We start from the raw sequence: 27,451 nt of genomic DNA, 5'->3' as shown, positions 1-27,451 counted from the left end.
CTTTCTAGCCCCCGATGCCTCCCAACCACCCCCAGCGCACTGCTGCCACGTCCCTGCGTGTGACGCCGGTCTGCCCGCGGTGAAGGGCGTTCCCATCACGCCCTGCCTGGTAGACGCCGAGATCCCGTTCAGATTTTTCCTCTGGAAGCACCGGGCTCCCCAGCCAATTCAGACACTGTTCCTCCTGGTCCCACGGCACCTGTGCTGACGCCCAGCTCAGCACTCACCACACTGCACAGTGCTCTCCTGTCCCTCCGCCTACCCCGGGAGCTCCTTGAGGACAGGGACCTTGTCCTATTCATCCCGGGTTCCCCATCACCTAGTGCAGCACCCGGCACACAGCAGGTGCTCAGTAAACACCTACAGTGACAGAACAGATACACCTTGTTCAGACATCTGCCCTTCCAGCACCCCATCTACTGAGTCACAAGTGCCTGATGAAACCAGAGGAGAGGCTCTCGGGGGGTTTACGGGAAAGAAGTCCAACGGCATGGACTAAGCGGGGTGCTGCTGTCTGTCAGATCTCACAGGATCCTATTTGCAGACGGTGTTACGGGCTTGACCTCCTTTGTGTTGAGGATGAGATCATTCAGTCTGTGTTTCAGGGTGTGGCCCAAAGATCCGAACAGTCTTTTTCACCCTGGGATCCAGACCGTGGTCTGCGCTGCAGGTGTGACATGTAGTGTGGGCACCGCTCACGAGGTATAACAGGACCGGTTCCGGAGGCTCTGAGCACTGGCGCGTAAGCGCTCTCAAAAATACCTGATCATGTTACCTGTAGGCCGCCTCATGCACTTAGGACCTTTTACAAGGCCACTGCAGGCAGCGGCAGGTAAAAAGGCAGGGTACCGATAAAGTCATTAGTGAATGCTTCTAGAAGCTGTGGCCTTGCTTGTCCACTGACTGACTCCTGCAAACCGAGACTCGTCAAGAAACTCAGAGCTCCTTTTCCTGCCTCCACCCCTTTTAATTTTCTCCCTGGAGCAACCACTCTGGTAAACCTCACCCACTCGAGCACTGGGACTGGAATCTTATTACGTAAGGTGCTTTTCAAAATTCCAGGCAGAACCGATCAAGATACCAAGGTAGCTGCACACAGTAAGGCTCAACGCGGCAACCCCAGGGCACTGAGTCACAGCGAGAGGAAGAGGCATCGACCATAATGAGTCCCAGCTCAGCTTCACAAACCTTCCTCACAGACTCCGGGGAGCTTAACGTTTAAAGTAAATACACCACAGTCCACGAGCGGCATCGTGGAGCCATTTTTTGCTGCTAGTGGATAGAAACCTCCCTTAATTAAAAAGTTTCTCCCTTCGACAGCTTTGCCATAGACATATTCTCAGGATGGCTGCAGGAGGGGACTGATCTGGGGAGGGCACTGGAATGGGAGTCAGGAGAGCGGGATGTTAGTCCCCGCTGGGGACAGGGAGACTCCCCGTCTCTGGGCATCGACTTCCTCATCTGCAAGCTGACAGGCTGGACTAGGTTACGGGTTCTCCAACGAGGGGCCCACAGACAGGCCTCAGTCTGAGAACTTCCTGAAGCTGCAGGGAGGTTTGCTGAGTGTGCGCACGTGTGCACGTCTGTGCAGAGGGCCCAGAGTTTTAGTCAGAGTCTCACTGGGAGCCAGGATTTTCAAAAGGTTAAGAACCAAGAGGTTAGAAGGAAGGATCCTGCCTTAATATTCTAGTTGCAACAAAGGTGGAGGACTAAACTTCACGAACTTGGAGTAGGCAATATTTCCTAAACAGGACACAAAAAGCTGCTAACCTTACAGGACAAAACCGATAAACTGGACTAAGTAAGATTAAGAACTTTTCAACAAAAGACACCATTAAGAGAGTGAGACGACAAGCCCCAGAGTGGGGGACTTTTGCATTCCACTTGTCCAACGAAGCACCCGTATCCACACTATACAGAGATTTCAGTGTTAAAAAAAAAAAAAAGGCAGACAATTCAAAAGAAAACTGAGCAGAAGTAGAATAGGCACTTCACAAAAGAGGATATCCATGTAAGCATGTGAACAAATGCTCAACTTTATTGGTCATCAGGAAAGTAAGTGTAAGTTAAAACTCCAATATGATACGTCTACTCACCTACGAGAGAGCCTAAAAAGAAAAAGACCTACTATCAAGCACTGGTCACGGAGGTACTGCAGCAGGAACTCTGCTGCTTGGAGTGTAACCTAGACACTTGTTAGGTAGTATCTACCACAGCTGGACATTCACACACTTTATGATACAGTAATTCCACCCGTAACTAAAAACCTAACAGAAATGCATACCTACGCTCACTTGAAGACAGGTACCAAAACATGCAGAGCAGGACTCTTTGAAATAGCCCCAAACTGGAAACAACCCGGGAAATCATCAACAGTAGAATGGATGAACCGTGCTCTAGTCAGACGATGCATGAGTTGCAATGAGAATAAAGGGACCACTCCCAACACCACGAGGAATCTCACTGCTGTTACAAGGAGTGAAAGACAGGAGAAAGTACGTATTTACACAAAGTTCAAAAATGGGCAAAACAGAAGCGCGGCATTAGAGGTCAGGACAGTAGGTACCCTCAGAGGAGCAGTGACTGGATGGGGGCACAGTGGGGTTCTGGGGGAACTGGCCCTATTCTAGTCCTTCATCTGGGCACTGGGTTCACGAGTCTGTTCACTTTGTGAAAATTCACCAAATTTATGATTTGTGTACTTTTCTGTATATATGGAGACTTTCCCTACTACCAGGAAATTCAGAATCTTCCATTTATTCAGTCACTGAAATACACTGAACAGGCATTTCTCGGGCACCAACACATACGGGACATGGAGCTAGTTGCTGGGGGCACCGGTATGAACAACAGTCCTGGTCTCTGCCCTCACAGAGTTTATAATCCACAGACTTCTACTTGGCTGACACTGAGCTTTTGTTCGGTTTCTGCTTCCTTTCTAAAGAAGAGGATGGTGATTTAGGAAGTCTGCATTTAGAATGCATCTTGAAGGAAGACAGCCTGCTAAGAGAGAAACTGTACTCTAAGAACCATCATTGTTGACTTTGCTCCTTCCCCAGTGGATAAAGGTGCAAACATCTCCTTAGTGACATCCTGTTTAGGCAGATCCTTATTTACCTAAAGCTGGTCGTTATGAACACTGATTAGTATCCAAAGTCAGGATTTTGTTTTGGAAGCAAACGGAAATCTACTCTAATATACGGCTCCTAAGGTTTTTCTTCTGTTGATTTCTAGCATGTTTCATGTTACCTACAGCAAAATCACTACATATGTAAGACTATGAATTACCTGTGTGACCTTAAACTGATAGGTCCAGTGACAGACAAAATTCTCCAGGAAACAATGTGAGGCAGAGCTGAGACCAGGTTGTGAGAGGTCTCTACTTTCCCATAATCCTATATTTCAGATTTTTAGGAGAGAAAATCAGCAAGCCCCAAACATTCTTTGAATTAATTTCCAACCACACTTAGCTACATCTACAAAGCAAATCTCTTCTGAGGCAGTTTTACTTTTAAAACTTTCAGGTTTAAATGATAAATACATCACCAGAAAAATCTTTATTATCATGTGTTCTTCTTATTGAAACATGTAGGTACCAAAAAAATGGGGATAAAATGTTTCAGTTATAAGAGATGAGAAGGAGAGGATAATCAATGATCCATTCTATCACTTTCAAGAAAGGGCTGGTAAGGACCAACCGAGGCATGCCGGAATCTTTTTAGAAAGAAGACTAAACTTGTTTTGTTAAAGTTGAATCTTTCGAAGTTACAAAGGTAAATAGGTATTTGACCCCAAAGTTAATTCTGATTGACCAGAAAGTCAGGTGGGGAAAAATAAAGCAAGATTTCAAAGATTAAACTTGTCATCCTCCCCCACGTTCCCTCACCTCCAGGAAGGGCACCTCCGTCTCTGCTCCCCAAGCCAGAAACCTGGGAGCTTCTCTGGCTCCTCTCTGCTTCACTGCCCGAATCCCTCCCACCACCAAGACCTGGGATGTGCCTTCCAAGTACTGCCTGCGTCTCTCCTCTGCCCCTCCTGCAAAACCCTGAGTCAGGGCGGCCAGGCCTCCTCGCCTGGCGGGCTGCAGCCATAGCTGATCAGTTTCCCAAGCAACTGCATCATCTCCCTCCAAGCTGCTCTCTATCCTCTCGCTACAGCAGTCTGCGACAATCCTTCAGCGGCTTCCCTCTCCCCTCAGTGAAACTCTGGATTCCCCTTCAGGCTTTTACAGGCCTTCCCCTGTCTGGCTCCTGCTTGCTTCTCCCCAAGCTCCCCCCCCCGCTGTCCCCCAAAGATGCAAATAGTTCCACTCCTCTCTACTCATTCAGGTTAGACACATAAACAGCTGTGGCTGATCCGAACATGATGCTTGCTTGGCCGGGTTGAGCCGTGACGCCGTGTGCTGCTGCCCTGCAGGGCGGCGCAGGCAAGGGCCAGGAGGCTGAATGGTTTCCTGCTCTCCCGAGCTGCCTGGCCGCAGCTGCTGCCCCGAGACCCTGATAAAAACCGGGCTGCTCCAGTAACAGCACAGTCGAAGCAGTCAGCACTGTCTTCCCAATAACCAACTCCCAGGCTAAAGGGAAAGCAGTGTTTGGTTTTGGAAGTAGTTCTGTACTCACCTTGGAACACGGGTATACCTGATGGTAGGGGAATTTCGGGAAACTAACACAGACAGAGCGTCAGACCACATGAGGACACCTGCCGTGTCACCCAGCTCAGTTCATTAGAAAGGGCAACCCTTCGGGCTGACACAGAGCCTGGCTTCCGTCTCTTCCAGGAAGAGACTGATACTTAGATCTAGACTCACTCAAGTTTATAAAGCACCTACTAGGTACTGGGTACATACTGGACACTCTCACAACATGCCACAAGTTGGGTATTAGTATCCCCTCCACTTCAAGGAAGAAGGGCTGTTAACATACCAAGGTTACAGAGCAAACACATGAACTACGACCTTGAGCCAAGGCCTTCTTATCACATCTTAGCTTCGCTCTCTCTGAATTTAACAATATTTGAATATAAAAGTTATTCACTAGCTAAGGAGACCCCTCCTTTTCACCCCCACTACGAGTGGCTGGTTGCAGAGGGGAGGAATGATAAGGGCTACAAAGGAGGACAAGTGCAACCAAATAACCTGGGGTTTTCTCACCCTGCAGGTGATAGATACATCAGCTGGCTGAAAACCTGACCAGAGGCAGAACTTGGGAGATTTCAGGAAGATGCACCCAGCACAAGCCAGGCACAACAACAGCAATTATGACCACATCCAGAGGACTTCTAAGGAGCAGCGCACAGGAGGAGAGAGGTTCTGAAGCTTGCTGTGAAGTCAGAGGACAGAGAAAGAGTAAACCAGCCACTCAGGGCCTACGGTTGCTAGTTTACTCCAGCTGGAGACCTAGTGACAGGGCTACTGCTCGTTGAATAGGAAAATGCAAGGAGGCATGTTCTAAAGAGACGTCAGGAAGCTTTGAGGTAATGATACCAAAGAGGAAAGACCAGGCACAGCGCTGGTGCTCTTACATGTCTTAAGATATAATTTTCGCAAACCAGTGAGGCAGGCATAATTATCCCTATGAAATTAAAACTAAGAAAATTCAGGTAACTTACCCAAGTCACAGTAGTTAAGCTGGAGTTCGAACCCTAATCTCTGAGGCTCACAAACCCCTGCCCTTGGCCTGGGCCACCTTCATCATAGCCCTCAACCACCATAAACCAGAGAAGCCAGAGCACAGGGTAAGCAAACCCAGCGAATCTGAAGGAATGCGTATCACCTTCCACAATTCCTACAACCTCAGAGCAGGCTGCAGACATTCTGTCACTCTGGTTCCACAATCCAATGAGGCATCTTTAGAGGGGAAGGGAGAAAAGCAGTGAGCACTCAGACGAGGCAGCACTGGGCACTCCTCCGCCACAAGGAAATCTGGGCTGAGGGTTCCATGAGATGATACCCACTGCCCTCTGCTGGCAACCAGGAAGAACAAGAGGAAAGAGGACCAAAGATCCATTTCAGGTTGACGTGTCAAGAGATGATGAGGGTGGATGGAACTTCCCTGGTGGCGCAGTGGTTAAGAATCCGCCTGCCAATGCAGGGGACATGGGTTTGAGCCCCGGTCCAGGAAGATCCCACATGTCGCGGAGCAACTAAGCCCATGCACCACAACTACTGAGCCCGCATGCCACAACTACTGAAGCCCGCACACCTAGAGCCCGTGCTCCGCAAAAGGAGAAGCCACCACATTGAGAAGCCCGCGCACCGCAACGGAAGAGTAGCCCCTGCTCGCCGCAACTAGAGAAAGCCCACATGCAGCAACAAAGACCCAATGCAGCCAAAAATAGATTAAAAAAAAAAAAAAAAGAGATGATGAGGGTGGATTTTTAAAATCCTTTTATTAGAGATGAATTCAAGCTTATAAAAGAACAGCATATGTTCCCGTGTATCTTCACCAGCATCAACAATGTATCAACTCACAGCCAATCTTGAGTCATCCCCCCCTTATCCACTTCCCTCCAACATGTTTTCTTTTGAAGCAATTCTTAGACATCCTGTCATTTCATCTGTAAATATTTTAGTATGTATTTCTACAAGAAAATGATTTTTTAACCCCATAACACCACCATTATCACAACTAAAAAAAAAAAAATCAATAAATCTAGTAGTTGCTTATAGTACAGGAAGCCAAAAATTAAAAAAGCCAAAGCATCCAGCCTCACCCAAGGAGGATTATGGTAAGGGAGCTGCAATCATGCAGAACACAGATTAATAGCCTGAGCCACCCAAGCAAACAAAAGCACCTCATATTCAGCCTTGCCAGGATAAATCAGCAAGAAAACAGATTAAATAAATATCTTAATTGGAAATGCAAAGCTATGCACCCCTGAGTGGTAGGACAATCTTCAGCTGAGTAGATTTGGCACACGTGCTACTAAACCTTTGTTGACGGGCTGAATCTTTCCAAAGATTCAGGAGGGCAACACTTGGCTGTATCCCCAGGCAGCCGGAGCGAGGCGTTAAGAGGTGTGATCGTGCAGCTCCCTGGCAATCTCAACCCAGGCATCAGAGCCAGGCTGAAAGACCACTCCCTTCGTCAGGTTCCCTCTATGCCATTTATCCCTAGCGCTGCAAACTTCTATTTATGTGTCTGTCTCCCCTTCTAGATGATGAAGCCCCTGAAGGCAGGAAGGTACAGGGTTCATCCTGTATCCTGCATGGCGAGCACAGAAGGGATGCTCAGTAGACAGCTCCATAAAGAGAGACTGAACTGGAAAAGTCCGTCATCAGACAATACCAAGCGTTGGAAAGAATGGGGAGAAACTAGAACTTTTGTTTACTCCTAGTGGGATGATAAAATGATAAACCACTTTGGCAACTTGGCAATATCCAAAGATATGTTCAAATGTTTAAGCCCATAACACAAGAACAGGATGTTTTAAATTTAAAAAAAAAAAAAAGGAATATTCAGAGAACAAAAAAGGAAAAGAGCTCCTAGAAATTAAAATAACAAAAATAAAACAACTCAATGGAAACTAAAGTGGAGAAAGCAAAGCAAAAGGACAAAGAGATCAAAAAAAGGATACGAAAGAAAGAAAACCAAAGGACCAGTCTAGGAGGTCCAATGTTTGAATAAAAGGAGTTCCAGAAAGAGAAGAGAGAAAACAGATGGGAAGAACGAATACAATAAATTTTTCCTATATTCTTATACTCTGAGTTTCCAAACTGAAGGGCAATGAGTATTCAGTGTAACAGATAAAAACAGACTCACGTCGAAACACACCACTGAGAAACTTCAGAGCCCTGGGGTTAAAAGAAGGCCTAAAAGGCTTCCAGAAAGAACATACACAAAGGATTAAGAATCAGAACGGCTTTGGACTTCGACAGCAATCCTAGAAGTGAGAAGATAATCGGAGCAACGGTATCAAAATTCTAAAGGACAACTATTCCTAATCATCTCCAGCCTAAGTCTCAGTCAGGCGTGACGGTGGACTAAAGATACACTTGGCCACACATGGGCTCCAAATCTGCCTCCCCTGCACCCTTTCCCACGAAGTTCCCGGATGGTGTGCTTCACCAAAATGAGGCTGTGCGCCACAAAAATCAGACACCAGATACAGGAAACAGGGTTCCTCACGTGAGACAGGTGACGACAGCCTCTGTGGGAAAAGAAAGCTGTGCAGGCAAGGAAAAGTGTATCACGTGGCTCAGCTATGAATCACAGTAATACAGTCAGACAATGGAAATTCAAGATTGGCTTCGCTAAAGCTACGGCACAACCATATTTGGAACACAGAGGGATGGGTGTGGGTGTGTGTGTGTGTGTGTGTCTGTGTGCACGCGCGATGGGGGGGCAGTTGAATTCTAATCTGCTAGAGTGAGAAGTCCACAGATGATGCCTAAAATTAAAAGGAGAGAAGCAGCAATATAAGCTCATTATTCAGAGAAACAGCAGTGAAAACAAAAATAACCCACCAGGAGAGTCAGCAGTGGTTGTCTCTGGAGAGGAACACGGGGCGGGGGGAGGGCAAGGTACTGCTGTTTTTGCAACAATATCATGTGTAACTCCCATAGATATAAAAACGCAAGGGGAAACCTGCACATAAGGAGTAAGTGGGAAAACGCAGAGGGGCAGCAAATCCTCCCAGCAGCACCTCAGACTCCGGATTACAGCACTGTCTGCCTGTGTATACGTTACTGCCGTGTCCTAGGTTACGACCATCAAAATTCAGCATTTCACAAGTACTTGCAGGATACAGATAAAGCTTCACATTTTAACCAGGAGCACTGAGGCTGCTCAATCCAGCAGGTACGTTAAGTGTGGATTTTTAACAATTCTTACCAGCAGTGAAAATGCCTTTGGTGCTCTGTCTCATACTGGAAGGCCTCACGATTGCTGAGAGCCCTGTGAGAAAAAAACAATAACGATGCCAAAAAAGCCAGATGTGAGTCATCCTAACACTTTTAAAACTTGAAACTAAATATTCTTTCCAGCTATCCAATAAAACCAGCAAATCTATCTCTGGTGTCAGAGTGACAGTGAAAAGAGTATCAGGATCGAGGTCCAGGAGGCTGGAGCTGCCAGCTGTGTCAACGACCAGCTGTGTCGCTGACCAGCTGTGTGAACACAAGCAAATGACCGCCCCACTCTGGGCCTGGGACGCCTCATCTTACAACCAGTGGGTTAGGTGACGCTCAAAGGTCATTTTTTTCACTTTAAAATCTGCTTAAGTCTGCAGGTTCTCAATTCCAAGATGTGAAAAGATTGGGGGAAAAAAACACCAAACGTTTCTGCCTAGGAGGAAAACTTATTCTGAAATCACTCAGAGGACTCCTCGGTGAGGACAGCGGGACAATCCTTCAGGCCCTCAGAAAGGCAGAAGAACTCACACCACGACCAGAAAAGACACGCCTCCACAGGTATCTTCAGAAGAGGTACCCGGCGCCCTAGGCACATGCTCCGCTCTGCCCACCAGGCAGGTCTCTTCACGCGACACCGTCACGGTGACTCGCATCCTGCCAGGTGGCCGGGCTGCTCCCTGGGGAAGCTCAGCAAACACCTACTCAACGGTAAATGGTGCGCTCATCTGAGGGAGGGCATCATTTTCAATTTCATGATTTCCTTACTTACTGACTGACCTTGTAAATTACCTATAACACCTCAAAAGGCAGCAAGTCTCTGAAGATCAGGCTCAGATTTTTGGTCCACACTGGGGATGACGTGAGGAACAGGGGCCGTGTTGGAGCAGACCTACTGTGCGCACAGGAGCCACACGGAGAGGGTGTCGGCCGAGGAGAGTGGTGTTCTTGATGTTATAAAAGCATTAAAAATGTCACCAGTCTCCATCCTCCTCAGACCACCATGAAGAACAAACACATGTCTTTGAAATAACTTCTAAAAGTTATGCCCTTGGGACCAAAAGAATCATTGTTTCCCTCTCTGTCAGTGATTTAGGACCCAGGGATCTGAAAATAGAAGTACTTTCAGCACCCTACTTCAAACAAACAAGAATTTAGGTTGGGAAAACCCCCAGACTGTTAGTGCTTTCTTATTCTGAGAGGAAATCTCTCTCTCCATCTCACTAGGCAAGAAAGAAGAGAGAACCCGTCTCAGCCACAAACAAAGTTTGCTCCCCCCGACCCCCTCCAGCCAACACTTCCTCCCCGTCAGATTCACGCACGTACCTAGACGCACCACGTCTCCACAGTCGGGGTCGTGAGCCACTTGTAATAAAGTTTCTTCCACATCTCTGTTTTTTCCAGGAGGGTCCATAATATGATTTATTTGTTGCTGTAAGGTTTTGGGCAATGTCATTAGCTGAGTGAACTGTCCTTCTGGGCTTTTATCGATCTAAGGAAAAAAAAAAAGATGATGTCTATGGAAAGAGCTTTGAATTCTATAAATATTCAAAGCACATGGCTTCTCCTTAAAACCACACAAACATATATGAACTCACACCTAGTAGACTAGGCAGCGTGCTAAGGAGACTTTCTCCTTTCTGACACTGAGTGCCTAGGTGTTAAGGATTCTAAGTTCCTTCGAACAAGTGAATTCTTTTCCTATGATATTCTATTTGTACTTAAGAATAGAAATCTCTTTCAATAATCAATTTTTGACTCTCAGTTTTAACATTTCTATTTGTTCTAAATCCAGTAGTTAAAGAAAGTAAAGCTTCAGCTAAGATTCATTGACACACTGGCACATCCAAGTACTCATTTTCTTTTATTTATTTATTTAAATTTTACTTATTTATTTATTTATTTTTGGCTGCATTGGGTCTTCGTTGCTGCGCGCGGGAGCTCTCTAGTTGCGGCGAACGGGGGCTACTCTTTGTTGTGGTGCGCGGGCTTCTCATTGCAGTGGCTTCTCTTGTTGTGGAGCACGGGCTCTAGGCGCCCGGGCTTCAGTAGTTGTGACATGTGGGCTCTGCAGTTGTGGCTCACGGGGTCCAGAGTGCAGGCTCAGTAGTTGTGGCGCCCAGGCTTAGATGCTCCACGGCACGTGGGATCTTCCCAGACCGGGGCTTGAACCCGTGTCCTCTGCATTGGCAGGCGGATTCTTAACCTCTGTGCCACCAGGGAAGTTCCCCAAGTACTCATTTTAAACACAGGGGCACAAAGTAACATAGCCAGTAACATGCAGCCAATCAGAGTGGGATCTAAATTTGTGTCTCCTGTCTGTAGGGCCTTTTATGTACCATGCTGTATTTCATAAACTGTAGGAATAAACTGATGACGGAGACTAATCTTTATTCACTTTTAATCCCCTGGCACATAGCAGGTACTCAAAAAACATCGGTTGAATAAGAGGATGAATAACTGCACCAATAAAACTTAGTTGTCATTATTTCTAAAATAGCAGTAAGTTATACCAAGGGTTTCTGTTCCCAGTGTATTCTAAAATACATCAAATTTAAAGAAAAATACAGAAATAAAACATATATAAAACTATGCATTAGACTTTACTTGGAAACCTGTGAATCAAAAGTTATCCATAGAGCTAAGCCCACACCCAGCTTCCCTAACTCCTAGTCTAATATATTTTACGTCATGGAACTAAATTTTTCCAAAATCATGTAAACATCGACTGCCTGCCAAAGTGAAAACCAGTACCACTGCCCTCGGCAGCTCATCACATTATTCTCCCAGTAAGAATCTGTCTTGTATTCTTTTAACAAATGTTTAGGTTGTAACTTTAAGAGAACAGTAAGAGGGCTTCCCTGGTGGCGCAGTGGTTGAGAATCTGCCTGCTAATGCAGGAGACACGGGTTCGAGCCCTGGTCTGGGAGGATCCCACATGCCGCGGAGCGGCTGGGCCCGTGAGCCACGGCTGCTGAGCCTGCGCTTCTGGAGCCTGTGCCCCGCGACGGGAGGGGCCGCGATAGTGAAAGGCCCGCGCACCGCGATGAAGAGCGGTCCCCGCACCGCGATGAAGAGTGGCCCCCACTTGCCGCAACTGGAGAAAGCCCTCGCACGAACCAAAGACCCAGCACAGCCAAAAATAAATAAATAAATAAATAAATAAATAAATAAATAAAAATAAAAAAAAAAAAAAAAAAAAAAGAGAACAGTAAGAAAAAAAATTAGATAAATGAATGTATTAAATTTTAGATTTGGATTTTCCAGATATGACCAACTTTCTTAATAATTAGAATTCTTTCATTCTACCATTTTTATCATTCAACAAATATTTACTGAGTATATGCCAATGTCTAGATTTTCTAGTTTTATCTATAAAATCTATGCAAAAAAGAAGAAAATGCTATTATTTAGTGGCTCCAATAAGGTAAAGGTTTTTTTAACCTAAATATTTCATATTTATCATTGAGATGGTCCTAAATTCACAGGATTCAACCTCTACTTAGCTTTGGCTAGATAAATGACAAAAAATGTTGAATATTTCTGTAAAATATGCTAGAAATGACATTTATAGACTCATATTTTGGGGCCAAGTATTGAGATTAGGTCACTAGGATCTTATATTTCAAGGCTTTACCTATGAAACTTCCAGGAATTTTAGAGATGACAAAATGGCTGAGTAATATGAGGAATTAGAAAACAGTATTTGCCACTGCTTTCTCTTGAGGAAAAGAATGCACTGGAGTTTTTGTTTGAAAGCATGTGTTTAAGACAAAATATTAGGTGACATGTTCAAATAAATTGCAAAATTCTAATTATCCTTACTCTTTAATTCTCATTAAAACACAAAAGTGAAAGCATTCAGTTAAATTATGAGTCAAATTGCATTTTAAAAGCAGACATGGAAAAGACCACATGTTCTATGATTCCATTTACAGGAAGTGTCTAGAATAGGCAAATCCACGGAGTCAGAAAGTAGATTAGTGGCTGCCTGGCGGGAGGGGAAGCTAGGTACTGCTACTGGGAATGGGGTTTCTTTTTGTGATGAAAATGTTGTAAAACTAGATTGTGCTGATGGTTGCACAACTCTGTAAATAGACTAAAAACCACCGAATTGTATGCTACGTAAATTATATCTCAATAAGGCTGATGTTTTAAAAAAGCAGATATGGTCATATGATAGTAGATGCTGTGTTGTACCGACCAGATCCTGGCTTTGGGGGCAAGGTACTCATTCTGCTAGCTGCTGGGAAAGTTGGCTGACGCCCTCTCTCAGAGTCCCTCCCAGAACTGTCCTCAGGCAAAGGGAGCTGCCTGTATCCAAAGACTGGAAAATGCAGGAAGGAGTACAAAGGCCTGGCCTCTTTGCCCCAAGTGGGGAGAGCTAGGAAGGGCCATCGAGCTCCATAGTGCCGTCACAGGATCAGATGAAGTCTTTGTTTCTAATCTCCCCAATTCTGATCCTACACAATTGGTACCAAGAGTGGTCCTAGAAAGCACATTCTCAGACAGCATTTTGGAGCTATCACAGTGTAGAAGGCCAAATGGAAGCCTCTGAAGCTGCCGTTCTCACCCCCTGGCCAAAAGAGCAATGAAAAAACAAAACCACATCACAGGAGGAATGGCAGAGATTAATGCCACCTACAGACGTGAAGGATGCAGGGGTGTGATGTTTAATTTTGTATGTCAACTTGGCTAGGCTACAGGGCCCAGTTGCTTGGTTAAACTTTAGCCCAGATGTTACTGTGAAGGTATCTTTTTAAGTCAGTAGACTCTGAGTAGCAGATGACCCCCGTTAATACGGATGGGCCTCATCCAGTCAGTTGAAGGCCTTGTGAAAAAAGACTAAAGTTTCCCGAGGAAGATGGAAGTCTGCCTCCAGCTTGCCCTCGGACTCAAGAGTACAACACGCTCTTCCCTGGGTCTCCGGCCTGCTGGCTTGCCCTGCAAATTTCAAACTTGCCAACCCTCACAACTCTGCAAGTTAATTCCCTAAAATAAATCTTTCTCTATATATCCTATTGGTCCTGTTTCTCTGGAGAACCCTGACTAATACTAGAGCTAATGGTCCCATCATATCTCCATTGAGTCTGGTCTTCACAAAATCCAAATGGATTCTGGCAGATTGTAGCAGACCACCACAAACTCAACCAAGTAGAAGCCCCGTTGTATCGGCTGTGCCAGATGTGGTAAGTCTGCTGAAGCACATCAACAGAACCTCAGGTGTCTGGACGGGGCCACAGGCCTGGCGAATGCACTCTCTGCCATCCATAGTGGAAGCAGGATCAGAAACAGCTCACATTCACACAGGACAGACAAGAGTACACCTTGTGACCTGCCTCAGGGCTACGTGAACTCCCCCACCCTCTGTCATAAGATAGTCAAAGAAAACCAGACTATTTGGATATTCTGTATAATCTCACTGGTCCACTACATCAATGACATGTTGCTACTGTCACCTGGTGAGCACTAAAGGGCAAGTACACTGGAGGCCTTGGTAGATACATGCACCCCAGAGGGTAAAAGATAAACCTCATGAATTTTGAGGAGCCCACCGCATCAGGGAGGTTTTTAGGGGGCAAGTGGTCTGGAGCACTCTGGGACATCCTCTCCAAAGTAAAGATCAACTTACGGCATCTCGTACCTCTCACCACTAAGAAAGAAGCACACTGCCTGATAGGCCTCTTCAGGTTCTAGAGGCAGCACATTCCACACTTGGGAATAATGCTCAGAGCCATTTACCCAGTGATATAAAAGGATGCCAGGTCTGTAAGGGGCCAGAGCAAAAACGAGCTCTGCAACAGATACAGGCAGCCGGGTAAGCAGCCCTCCACCACGTGGGCCATACCTCCCTGTAAACTATGGTACTAAAGGTATCCTCAGTGTACAGAGAAGCCGTGGGAAGTTATGGTGGGCTCCCAGTAGATCACAAGGTAGACTGCTAGGGTTCTGGAGCAAGGCCACGCCATCTGTAGTGAAGACCCACACACCATTTGAAATCAGCTCCTAGATGCTACACCCTGGCAGAGATGGAGCTTCTAACCATGGGACATCAAATGACCATATATCAAGAACTGCCCATTATGAACTGGGATCTGCCAGATTCACCAAGTCATAATGTCAGGAAGCTCAAGAGAAATCCACCGTAGGATGTAAGAGATACACCAGCATTGGACATGAGCAAAGCCAGAGGGCACAAGTCAGCTGCACAAACAGGAAACCCAGACCCCCATAATTTCCACTGTTGCACCAGCACATAATGCTCTACTTCTCCACTGGCTCATGCACATGGCTACAAGGAGGCTTTTGGAGGAGGATAAAGGCTGAGCTTGCTTCATGGATGATTTGGCTTGTAGTATGTACGGGGTGAGAATGATGCATTACAGCCGCACCCAGGGATAGCCCTGGAAGACACTGATGAGGGGCTATCGTCCCAATGAGTAAGCTGCAGGTGGCACACCTGGTTACCCACTTTACATGGAAAAAGTGGCCCAAGATAAGAATATATAAAGACTCAAAGAGTGGACAATGGTTCATTGGTTGGTTAAGGACCTAAAAGGAGAAAGATTAGAAGGTGGAAGACAGGATTTGGGGGAAGAGGCATGTGGATGGACCTATGGGAGGGGACACAAAGTATGAAGATCTTTGTATTGTACGTTAATGCTTCCTTCAGAGAGCATCCAACACAGAAGAAGCAACAACAACCAAAAGAACAATTTAACCAGTTGATTCAACAGGCTCTGTCATCTCAGTGATGGCATAACGGCTTGTAGCAGGAGTAGTGGGCGGTGGGGAGAGAGGCTCTGCCTAGATCCCGTATCAGGGGCTTCTACTCACCAAGGCTGACTGAGCCACTGCTGTGGTTGAAAGTCTGTCCTGACAGCAACAGAGGCCAACACTGAGGTCCTCATAACATGACCATCTCCTGAGACTAACCAGCCACTTGGTAATAAGTTGACTACACTGGATCCCTTCCACCTGGGAACGGGCAGCAACTCATCTTGCCTGGAAGTGACTCATATTCTGAGCATGGGCTTGCCTTTCCTGCCCACAGGACTCAGCCAATACCACTGTACAGGGCTCATAGAACGTGTGATTCACTGGCATGGCTGTACCATGCAACATAATTATGGGACCCACGTTAGAGCAAAGGAGGTGCAGTGGTGCAGGACAGGCACAGGATCACGGCTCCACTGTTCCTACCACACAGTGTGCCAGAGCTGCCAGCCTGGGAGAGCAGTAGTTCTCAAAAAGGGGACATTTTTGGCCCCCACAACAAAGAATTATTCAGCCTAAAATGTCAATAGTGTCACTGTTGAAAAACCCAATGAAAGAGCTTTGAAGAAGAACTGAGCAATAGCTTAGAGATGATACCCTGTGACAGTGGGGCACAGTATATGCCCTAAATTAATGGCCATTATAGAGTACTATGTTCCCAACTGCTAGACTACATGAGTCTGGGAACCACAGGGTAAAAGGAGAAACAGCCTTGCTTACTGTCATTCCCAGGGACCACCTGGGCAATCTGTGCTTCCCATCTCCACAACTTTAGGACTGTGGGTCTAGAGATCCTAGTTTCCAAAGAAGAAATGCTTCTCCCAGAGGACACAGTAAGCATCCTATTAAACTTAAAGCTATGAGAGGGCAGACAGCAGAAGCAACAAGAACTACATTCCTGCAGCCTGTAGAACAAAAACCACATTCACAGAAAGACAGACAAGATGAAAAGGCAGAGGGCTATGTACCAGATGAAGCAACAAGATAAAACCCCAGAAAAACAACTAAATGAAGTGGAGATAGGAAAACTTCCAGAAAAAGAATTCAGAATAACGATAGTGAAGATGATCCAGGACCTCAGAAAAAGAATGAAGGCAAAGATCGAGAAGACGCAAGAAATGTTTAACAAAGACCTAGAAGAATTAAAGAACAAACACCTAAAAGAATTAAAGAACAAACAAACAGAAATGAACAATACAATAACTGGAATGAAAAATACACTAGAAGAAATCAATAGCAGAATAACTGAGGCAGAAGAATGGATAAGTGACCTGGAAGACAGAATGGTGGCGTTCACTGCCGCAGAACAGAATAAAGAAAAAAGAATGAAAAGAATTGGAGACAGCCTAAGAGACCTCTGGGACAACATTAAACGCAACAACATTTGCATTATAGGGGTCCCAGAAGGAGAAGAGAGAGAGAAAAGACCTGAGAAAATATTTTAAGAGATTATAGTCAAAAACTTCCCTAACATGGGAAGGGAAATAGCCATCCAAGTCCAGGAAGCACAGAGAGTCCCAGGCAGGATAAACCCAAGGAGAAACACACCAAGACACATAGTAATCAAACTGACAAAAATTAAAGACAAAGAAAAATTATTGAAATCAATAAGGGAAAAATGACAAATAACATACAAGGGAACTCTAAGGTTAACAGCTGATTTCTCAGCAGAAACTCTACAAGCCAGAGGGAGTGGCATGATATATTTAAAGTGATGAAAGGGAAGAACCTACAGCCAAGATTACTCTACTCAACAAGGATCTCATTCAGGTTCAACGGAGAAATCAAAAGGTTTACAGACAAGCAAAAGCTAAGAGAATTCAACACCACCAAACCAGCTCTACAACAAATGCTAAAGGAACTTCTCTAAGTGGAAACACAAGAGAAGAAAAGGACCTACAAAAACAAACCCAAAACAATTAAGAAAATGGTAACAGGAACATATATATCGATAATTACCTTAAATGTGAATGGATTAAATGGTCCAACCAAAAGACACAGGCTCGCTGAAGGGATACAAAAACAAGACCCATATATATGCTGTCTACAAGAGACCCACTTCAGACCTAGGGACACATACAGACTGAAAGTGAGGGGATGGAAAATGATATCCATGCAAATGGAAATCAAAAGAAAGCTGGAGTAGCAATACTTGTATCAGATAAACTAGATTTTAAAATAAAGACTGTTACAAGACACAAGGAAGAACATTACATAATGATCAAGGGATCAATCCAAGAGGAGAATATAACAACTATAAACATATATGCACCCAACATAAGAGCACCTCAACATAAGGCAACTGCTAACAGCTATAAAAGAGGAAATCGACAGTAACACAATAATAGTGGGGGACTTTAACACCTCACTTACACCAATGGACAGATCATCCAAACAGAAAATTAATAAGGAAACACAAGCTTTAAATGACACAAGAGACCAGATAGATTTAATTGATATTTATAGGACACTCCATCCAAAAACAGCAGATTACACTTCCTTCTCAAGTGCACGTGGAACATCCTCCAGGATAGATCACATCTTGGGTCACAAATCAAGCCTCAGTAAATTTAAGAAATTTGAAATCATATCAAGCATGTTTTCTGACCACAATGCTATGAGATTAGAAATCAATTACAGGGAAAAAAAAGTAAAAAACACAAACACATGTAGGCTAAACAATATGCTACTAAATAACCAAGAGATCACTGAAGAAATCAAAGAGGAAATCAAAAAAACCTAGAGACAAATGACAACGAAAACACAGTGATCCAAAATCTATGGGATGCAGCAAAAGCAGTTCTAAGAGGGACGTTTATAGCGATACAAGCCTACCTCAAGAAACAAGAAAAATCTCAAATAAACAATCTAACCTTACACCTAAAGGAACTAGAGAAAGAAGAACAAACAAAACCCAAAGTTAGTAGAAGGAAGAAATCATAAAGATCAGAGCAGAAATAAATGAAATAGAAACAAAGAAAACAACAGCAAAGATCAATAAAACTAAAAGCTGGTTCTTTGAAAAGATAAACAAAATTGATAAACCATTGGCTAGACTCATCAAGAAAAAGAGGAAGAGGACTCAAGTCAATAAAATTAGATATGAAAAAGGAGAAGTTACAACAGACTGCGCAGAAATACAAAGCATCCTAAGAGACTACTACAAACAACTCTATGCGAATAAACTGGACAATCTGGAAGAAATGGACAAATTCTTTGAAAGGTATAACCTTGCAAGACTGAACCAGGAAGAAATAGAAAATATGAACAGACCAATCACAAGTAATGAAATTGAAACTGTGATTAAAAATCTTCCAAGAAACAAAAGTCCAGGACCAGATGGCTTCACAGGTGAATTCCATCAAACATTTAGAGAAGAGCTAACACCTATCCTTCTTAAAGTCTTCCAAAAAATTGCAGAGTAAGGAACATTCCCAAACTCATTCTATGAGGTCGCCATCACCCTGATACCAAAACCAGAGAAAGATACTACAAAAAAAGAAAATTACCGACCAATATCACTGATGAATATAGATGCAAAAATCCTCAACAAAATACTAGCAAACAGAATCCAACGACACATTAAAAGGATCATACACCATGATCAAGTGGGATTTACCCCAGGGATGCAAGGATTCTTCAATATACGCAAATCAATCAATGTGATACACCACATTAACAAACTGAAGAATAAAAGCTATATGATCATCTCAATAGATGCAGAAAAAGCTTTTGAGAAAATTCAACACCCATTTATGATAAAAACCCTCCAGAAACTGGGCACAGAGGGAACCTACCTCAACATAATAAAGGCCATATATGACAAACCCACAGCAAACATCATTCTCAATGGTGAAAAACTGAAAGCATTTGCTCTAAGATCAGGAACAAGACAAGGATATCCACTCTCGCCACTCTTATTCACCATAGTTTTGGAAGTCCTAGCCACAGCAATCAGAGAAGAAAAAAGAAATAAAAGGAATACAAATTGGAAAAGAAGAAGTAAAACTGTCACTGTTTGCAGATGACATGATACTACACATAGAGAATCCTAAAGATGTCACCAGGAAACTACTAGAGCTAATCAGTGAATTTGGTAAAGTTGCAGGATACAAAATTAATGCACAGAAATCTCTTGCATTCCTATACACTAATGATGAAAAATCTGAAAGAGAAATTAAGGAAACACTCCCATTTACCACTGCAACAAAAAGAATAAAATACCTAGGAATAAACCTACCTAGGGAGACAGAAGACCTGTATGCAGAAAACTATAAGACACTGATGAAAGAAATTAAAGATGATACCAACAGATGGAGAGATATACCATGTTCTTGGATTGGAAGAATCAATATTGTGAAAATGACTATACTCCCCAAAGCAATCTACAGATTCAATGTAATCCCTATCAAATTACCAATGGCATTTTTTACAGAACTAGAACAAAAAAATCTTAAAATTCCTATGGAGACACAGAAGATCCCGAATAGCCAAAGCAGTCTTGAGGGGAAAAAACAGAGCTGGAGGAATCAGACTCCCTGACTTCAGATTATACAACAAAGCTACAGTAATCAAGACAATATGGTACTGGAACAAAAACAGAAATATAGATCAATGGAACAAGATAGAAAGCCCAGAGATAAACCCACGCACCTATGGTCAACTAATCTATGACAAAGGAGGCAAGGATATACAATGGAGAAAAGACAGTCTCTTCAATAAGTGGTGCTGGGAAAACTGGACAACTACATGTAAAAGAATGAAATTAGAACACTCCCTAACACCATACACAAAAAGAAACTCAAAATGGATTCGAGACCTAAATGTAAGACTGGACACTATAAAACTCTTAGAGGAAAACATAGGAAGAACACTGTTTGACATAAATCAGTGCAAGATCTTTTTTGACCCACCTCCTAGAGTAATGGAAATAAAAACAAAAATAAACAAATGGGACCTAATTAAACTTCAAAGCTTTTGCACAGCAAAGAAAACATAAACAAGACAAAAAGACAACCCTCAGAATGGGAGAAAATATTTGCAAACGAATCAACGGACAACGGATTAATCTCCAAAATACATAAACAGCTCATGCAGCTCAATATTAAAAAAACAAACTACCCAATAAAAAATGGGTAGAAGACCTAAATAGACATTTCTCCAAAGAAGACATACAGATGGCCAAGAAGCACATGAAAAGCTGCTCAACATCACTAATTATTAGAGAAATGCAAATCAAAACTACAATGAGGTATCACCTCACACCAGTTAGAATGGGCATCATCAGAAAATCTACAAACAACAAATGCTGGAGAGGGTGTGGACAAAAGGGAACCCTCTTGCACTGTTGGTGGGAATGTAAATTGATACAGCCACTATGGAAAACAGTATGGAGGTTCCTTAAAAAACTAAAACTAAAATTACCATATGAACCAGCCATCCCACTACTGGGCATATACCCAGAGAAAACCGTAACTCAAAAAGACACATGCACCTCAATGTTTGCTACAGCACTATTTACAATAGCCAGGTCATGGAAGCAACCTAAATGCCCATCAACAGACGAATGGATAAAGAAGATGTGGTACATATCTACAATGGAATATTACTCAGCCATAAAAAGGAACGAAATTGGGTCATTTGTAGAGACGTGGATGGACCTAGAGACTGTCATACAGAGTGAAGTAAGTCAGAAAGAGAAAAACAAATATCGTATATTAACGCATATATATGGAACCTAGAAAGGTGGCACAGATGAACCGGTTTGCAGGGCAGAAATAGAGACACAGATGTAGAGAACAAAAGTATGGATACCAAGGGGGGAAAGTCACAGGGGGGTGATGGTGGTGTGATGAAATGGGACATTGGGATTGACATATATACACTAATATGTATAAAATGGATAACTAATTTTAAAAAACAAAAACTTAAAGGTATAACTGCCGTCCAATCACTTTAGAATCCCAGGCAGACAAGAAGTCCAGAAGACAAAGAAATGAATCACCATACTGGCAGAAATAATTAAATCTGACCATCAGGAGGTAGGGCTGCTGGTACACATCTTTTACTACCTCTTGCCCAACTTTGATGGTAAATGGAAAGTGTAGTAGCTACAGTCCGAGATGGGCATGGTGACCCGGGTCTCAGACTCCTCAGGGATGAGGGTCTGAGCCACCTCACCTAGACCAGCCGAAACGCTAGAAAGGGTGAGGGGAATTTGGAATGGGCAGCAGAGGAGGGAGAAGATGGGTATCAGTGGCAGCTTTAAGATTAGATGCAGCTCTGGGAACTGAAGCTCAGCTCACTAATCTTATTCTTGTGCATTTCCCCACAACAAGAAGCCAGTTAGAACCTAGATCATCCAGGCTTTCAGAGGCCATACTGAGGGATTTGGAAGTTTATTTTCACAGTTAAAGTAAATTCCCAGCTCTTTTCCCTTGCTCAGTTCTAAAAGTTGGCAGCTAGGCACATTATCTTTCCCTATCCTCTAACCAGAGAGTAGATGATGTCTCTCCGGAGAAATTCTACAGATACTGAAAGTTGGGGTCCTCCAATGAAACAGCCAGGTCCTTGTCCTAAATCCTACAGTGAAGCTCACCAGCTGACAAGCTCTATCCATCACAAAGAACTCCCAGTCTGCATTTTTTAAACTGCCTTGCTCTTAAAAAAACAGGCCACAAAGGATGTGCAAACATTTGAGAAAAGCTTCTAACACAACAGATGAGAGTGAATCCATAGAAAAAAAGGAACTAAGACAAACAGAGACAATATAGAGAGCAAGAAAAAACTTCAAAAATTATAATAAGGATCATTAAAGAGATGAGGAAAGATAATGCATTCATACAACAAGAACAGGATGCTATAAAAAAGAACATTCGGAGGAAATTAAAAATTCAACAGAAGTGTTAGAAGATCGATTCAAAAAATTCTTCTGGAAAACAGAACAAAACCCCGAAGAAACAGGAATGAGGGAAAGGAACAATTGAACAAGGAGGTCCAACAACCAACTAACAGGAATTCTAGAAAGAAGAAACTAAGAAAATGGATATGAAGAAATGATAAAAGAAAGTTTCATTACAGAAATGATAAAAGAAAATTTCCTAGCATTGAAGCTCGTGAATTTCCAAAAGAGGCTCATGAAATGCCAGAGTAATAAATGAAAAACATGTGAATTCCCTGGCATTCCAGCAGATAGGACTCCACGCTTCCACTGCAGGGGGCAAGGGTTTGATCCCTGGTTGGGGAACTAAGATCCCATAAGCTGCATGGTGCAGCCAAAAAATTAATAATAATTAAAAAATAAATGAAAAACATATACACAAAGACAAAGGTAAATCATCATGAAATTTAAGAATACTGGAAAAAAGGAAAAGATCCTAAATACTGTCAGAGAGATAATAAAGGTCACATCCAAAGGATAGGGAATCTGAATAGTGTTGGACTTTTTTTTTTTTTTAATTCAAACAGAAAGTCACAAAAATTATAATCATCCTCATCAGTTCACTCAGTCCCATGTAATTAATTTCTTTTTTCAATCTTGATCTTTTGTTAGCACTTTTATGAATTCATCAGTTTTCCATTAGAGCTCTGAAAATGCTTATTCATTCAGTTCAGCAGTATAGTCAGTTACCAGAAACCTGTACTTGTCAGAGTCTTTTCCATGAATTCCTTGAAGATGAAACCCTTTTATAGGAACATTTTTGCAAAAGCATCAGAGTACACCCAGAACTGTCTGTAAATGACAAAAGACTTAAAAATGACCACGGTTAAAGATTTGATGAAAGTTCATAATAATGCACTTGTCAAGGAAATTTATTTATTTCTGAGATATACATTTTAAAGTAATAAGTAGAATTATGACTTATAACATTATACCAGAACATATAAGATTTTTAGAAATTTCATGTAATGTCTGAAACATTTATATTAACATATTTCCATACAAATAACCCAAAGAAAGTTTAGTATTAGTTGTTTTTTTGTTTGTTTGTTTGTTTTTTTATACTGCAGGTTCTTATTAGTCATCAATTTTATACACATCAGTGTATACAAGTCAATCCCAATCGCCCAATTCAGCACACCACCATCCCCACCCCACCACGGTTTTCCCCCCTTGGTGTCCATACGTTTGTTCTCTACATCTGTGTCTCAACTTCTGCCCTGCAAACCGGTTCATCTGTACCATTTTTCTAGGTTCCACATACATGTGTTAATATACGATATTTGGTTTTCTCTTTCTGACTTACTTCACTCTGTATGACAGTCTCTAGTGTTGGACTTTTGAATGCAACACTAGAAGCTAGAATAAATGAAGCTATGAATTAAAACTTCTGAGGGAAAATTACTTCCAGCCTAGAATTTGATATCTAGCTCAAACTATCAATCAGTGTGAGGGTACAATTTTCAGATGTACATGGTCTCAAAAAATTTACCTCCTTCACAACCTATGTTAGGAAGTACTAAAAGGTATACTTCATCAAAATTAAAGTGTAAACCGTGAAAAGAGGAAAAGATCCAGAAAACCAAAAACTAGCAAAGGAGAGGGGAAGAAATTCTCTGGTATTAATGAAAGAAAGTTTCAGGAGAAGAGCTGTGCATCAAGCCTAGAACACAACCAGCCCCGAAAGGAACAGGGGACACAGGGCTACAGGAAGAACGTCCCCGAGAAAAGCAAGAAACAGAGAACACACCTGATGTGTCTGTCTACAGTGGGAGATGTTTTACAGATTTGTAGCAGAATTTGAGGGTGAATTAGTTACAGGTACGTAGAAACTAAGCAAGTGAAAAAAATGAGACAGTGATTAACTCCAAGAAAAACAAAGTTGTACAGGAAAGGAAATTTCATAGTAGTATAACTTAGCAATGAAGAAAGTCAGTTGTCATAATAAAGTAAATCTCGACTATTACCCTAACCCAAAATTATGTAATAACTATACATGGAGCATAAGCGGTGGAGGGGCGGGGTGGGGAGGAGGAGAGAGAGAAAGAGAGAGAGAGAATGTATGTGGGTTGATTGTGGTGCATAAGAGAGTAAAAAATCCTCATTTTCCATAGAAAGATGACAAAAATAAAGTACAAATTGAAAAAAATCAAGAATAACAATCAAATCATATTACTTAGAAATATGGAGGTAAACATAAGAAGAATCAGTGAAGGAGACGAAAGCAGTTGCTCTGGGAAGTAGCACAGACAAGTAGGAAAGTGTACAGCAGGGAACTGCTGCTTTTTGTTACAAACCTTGGGATGCCACTTGGTTTTTAAAGAATATGCATGCATTACTTTGAGAAAAGTAAAAATTAAAAACAAAAAACCTCAATCTAAAGCAAACATGGCAAAATCTGTTAACCTGAGTGGTGGGTATTCTGGGCATTCATGTTATTCTCCAATATTACATTTAAAATAATTCCTACTTTTTTAAAGTTCCCTTTCAGTTCTAGAAATGCCATTAATTTGTCATTCAACATAATATTAATCGCCCTTATTATGTGGAAGAGGAAGAGCATTAAAAAAGTAAAATAGTGTTCCTTATCTTAAAGATAAAAAACTATGAATTCTATAGTTTAAAAAATCTTAAATGCAAATTACTTTTCTCAAAGGAAAGGCTCTTTGATTTTTCTTTTCAAAAAATTTAATATTTTGAAGAATGCCTTGAAAGAAAGTTTTGTTTGATGTATCAAAAGAAAAGTTCCAAGACATGATACATATAACAAGTGGGGAAAAAACAAGCTTCAGAATAACCGGTATGAATACATTTATGTAAAATAAAACCAAACAAAAAAGACCAAACTACTTCATACATGTGTATATGTACAAATACATACAAAAGTACATGCAACAAGATCTGGAAGAAAACATGCCAAACTGTTAATAAGGCTACCTCTGGGGAGGCAGATGGGCTTGGGGATGGAAAGAAGGTAATTTCAGAGTTGATTTTCACTCATTTTTGATTAATAATTAACATACATAGTAAGAACTTCAAATGGCAAAAAAGACACACACGGTGAAGACCAGTCCCCACCCCCTGCCTCATGTCAGCCCTTGGTCCCCTTCTCCAAAGGCAGCCTCTTATTACTAGTCACTTACTAGTCATTTGTGTACCTTTTAGCCTTATTTCAAATATATGGAAGAACATAAATCCACAGGATTTCCCACAGATAGTTTACCTCCAGGCTGCCTTGCTGGATTTTATACACCACTTGGGGATTCTCCTGTAAAATGCTGCCGTAGAGCTCACGAAAGTGGGCTATGTTGGGCTTCACAATATTCAACACTTTTGCCTTATCCTCTCCGACCACCATCCGAAAGTCACCTGGTTAAAATAAACAGAAAAACGAATTTTCCACTGTGAATTCACATTCTGACCTGTGGACTACAGTCCCCCAGCTGACACTGCACTAGTTCAACCTGGCAGGATCTCTCATTCAAAACACTTGCTTTTCCACCTTAAAACCATGAACACAGTACCCCAGAAACACAGGCACATGTTTGGGGGAAAAGAGAGCCTCTCAAATCACAAAGCCCTTTAGCCAGTTAAAATATAGTTACCTAAGTACAAAAGGTAGTCACCACTGAGAGGTTAATATGTGTTTGCTTTTCCAATGCAGAAGCTTCTGTATTTATAAACTTTCATCTTGTGAACAAAACTCTGCCTGTGACCAATCACAGAGATGGGGTCGTGTGCCTCACCATAGCTGTGTCCTTGGTACTGCTTACTCAGCTTGGCCCTGCTTGCTGTTTGCATGAGGGCTTTTGAGGCGCTTTATGAATATAAATAACCTTATTATATTTGATAAGGGCAAGGTTTACATTTAAGATAAACTTTAAAGCAGATATAATTTAAAAAATTGCAAGTGGTGAACTTGCTGATCTTCTAGAGAAGCCAAGAGGCAACTGGGACTCCTGGGGACACAGATGCTGATGGCAGCCATTCTGAGGAGCTCATTCTACCATGAGGACACTGGTGCTGGCAAGTGACATCTTGGAGTCCTCCCTCTAGCCTATTAGCACCAGGCCTGCTCACTACTGGGTCAGAACCAGCCCCAGGCCCTACATCCAATCACCCTTGGACAAGCCCCAACCACCAGCAGGCCAGTGGCCACCACACAGGCAGGGCCTGGCAGTTAACTGGCAGGGACCAGCCCTGCCTATGAGCATGCCCAAAGAAGTCAGCCCCACCACAAGAGAAGGGCCCATGTGGCCCATACAGGGGGCACCCCTATATAGTCCTGGTGACCAGAAGGGAGAGTGCTGCTGGGACCCATAGGACATCTCCTACATAAGGCCACTCCTCCAAGATTGGGAAACATCCAGCATCACCCTGATGCCAAACCAAACAAGCAGGCAGCATCACCCTGATACCAAAACCAGACAAACATGCCACAAAAAAAAAGAAAAGAAGAGAAAAGAAAAGAAAAATACAGGCTAATATCAATGATAAACTTAGATGTAAAAATCCTCAACAAAATATCACCAAATTGAATTTAACAATATACTAAAAGGATCACACACCATGATCAAGTGGGATTTATCCTAGGGATGCAACAATGGTTCAATATCTGCAAATTAATCAATGTGATACACCAGATTAACAAATTGAAAAATAAAAATCATATGATCATCTCAATTGATGCAGAAAAAGTTTTTGACAAAATTCAACATCCATTTATGATCAAAACTCTCAACAAAGTAGGTATAGAGGAAATACACTCAACATAATAAAGGACATATATGATAAACATACAGCCAACATCATACTCAATGGTGAAAAGCTGAAAGCATTTCCTCTAAGATCAGGAATAAGACAAGGATGCCCACAGTTGCCACTTT

The 27,451-nt window shown here is 42.7% G+C and overlaps 1 protein-coding gene across 3 annotated transcripts in view; it reads right to left on the bottom strand.

The window, feature by feature from the left end:
- Positions 1 to 27,451, bottom strand: part of TAMM41 (TAM41 mitochondrial translocator assembly and maintenance homolog) — a 56,668-nt gene that overhangs the window by 485 nt on the left and 28,732 nt on the right. The window contains exons 4-7 of one of the 3 annotated variants that reach the window (XM_028169155.2): positions 25,789 to 25,934; positions 10,175 to 10,340; positions 8,832 to 8,894; positions 28 to 2,466 (exon numbers count right to left, since the gene is read on the bottom strand). In XM_028169155.2, the coding sequence (XP_028024956.1) occupies positions 2,291 to 2,466; positions 8,832 to 8,894; positions 10,175 to 10,340; positions 25,789 to 25,934 (551 nt within the window). In that variant the 3' untranslated portion in view covers positions 28 to 2,290. Of the gene's footprint in view, positions 1 to 27; positions 2,467 to 8,831; positions 8,895 to 10,174; positions 10,341 to 25,788; positions 25,935 to 27,451 lie in introns of those variants that run through there. The other 2 variants (XM_028169154.2, XM_007192587.3) reach the window with 2 other exon arrangements.

This window comes from Balaenoptera acutorostrata, chromosome 10 (genome assembly GCF_949987535.1).
Source record: "Balaenoptera acutorostrata chromosome 10, mBalAcu1.1, whole genome shotgun sequence".
Classification (NCBI taxonomy): domain Eukaryota; kingdom Metazoa; phylum Chordata; class Mammalia; order Artiodactyla; family Balaenopteridae; genus Balaenoptera; species Balaenoptera acutorostrata.
This window is presented reverse-complemented; position numbering and strand designations above follow the sequence as displayed.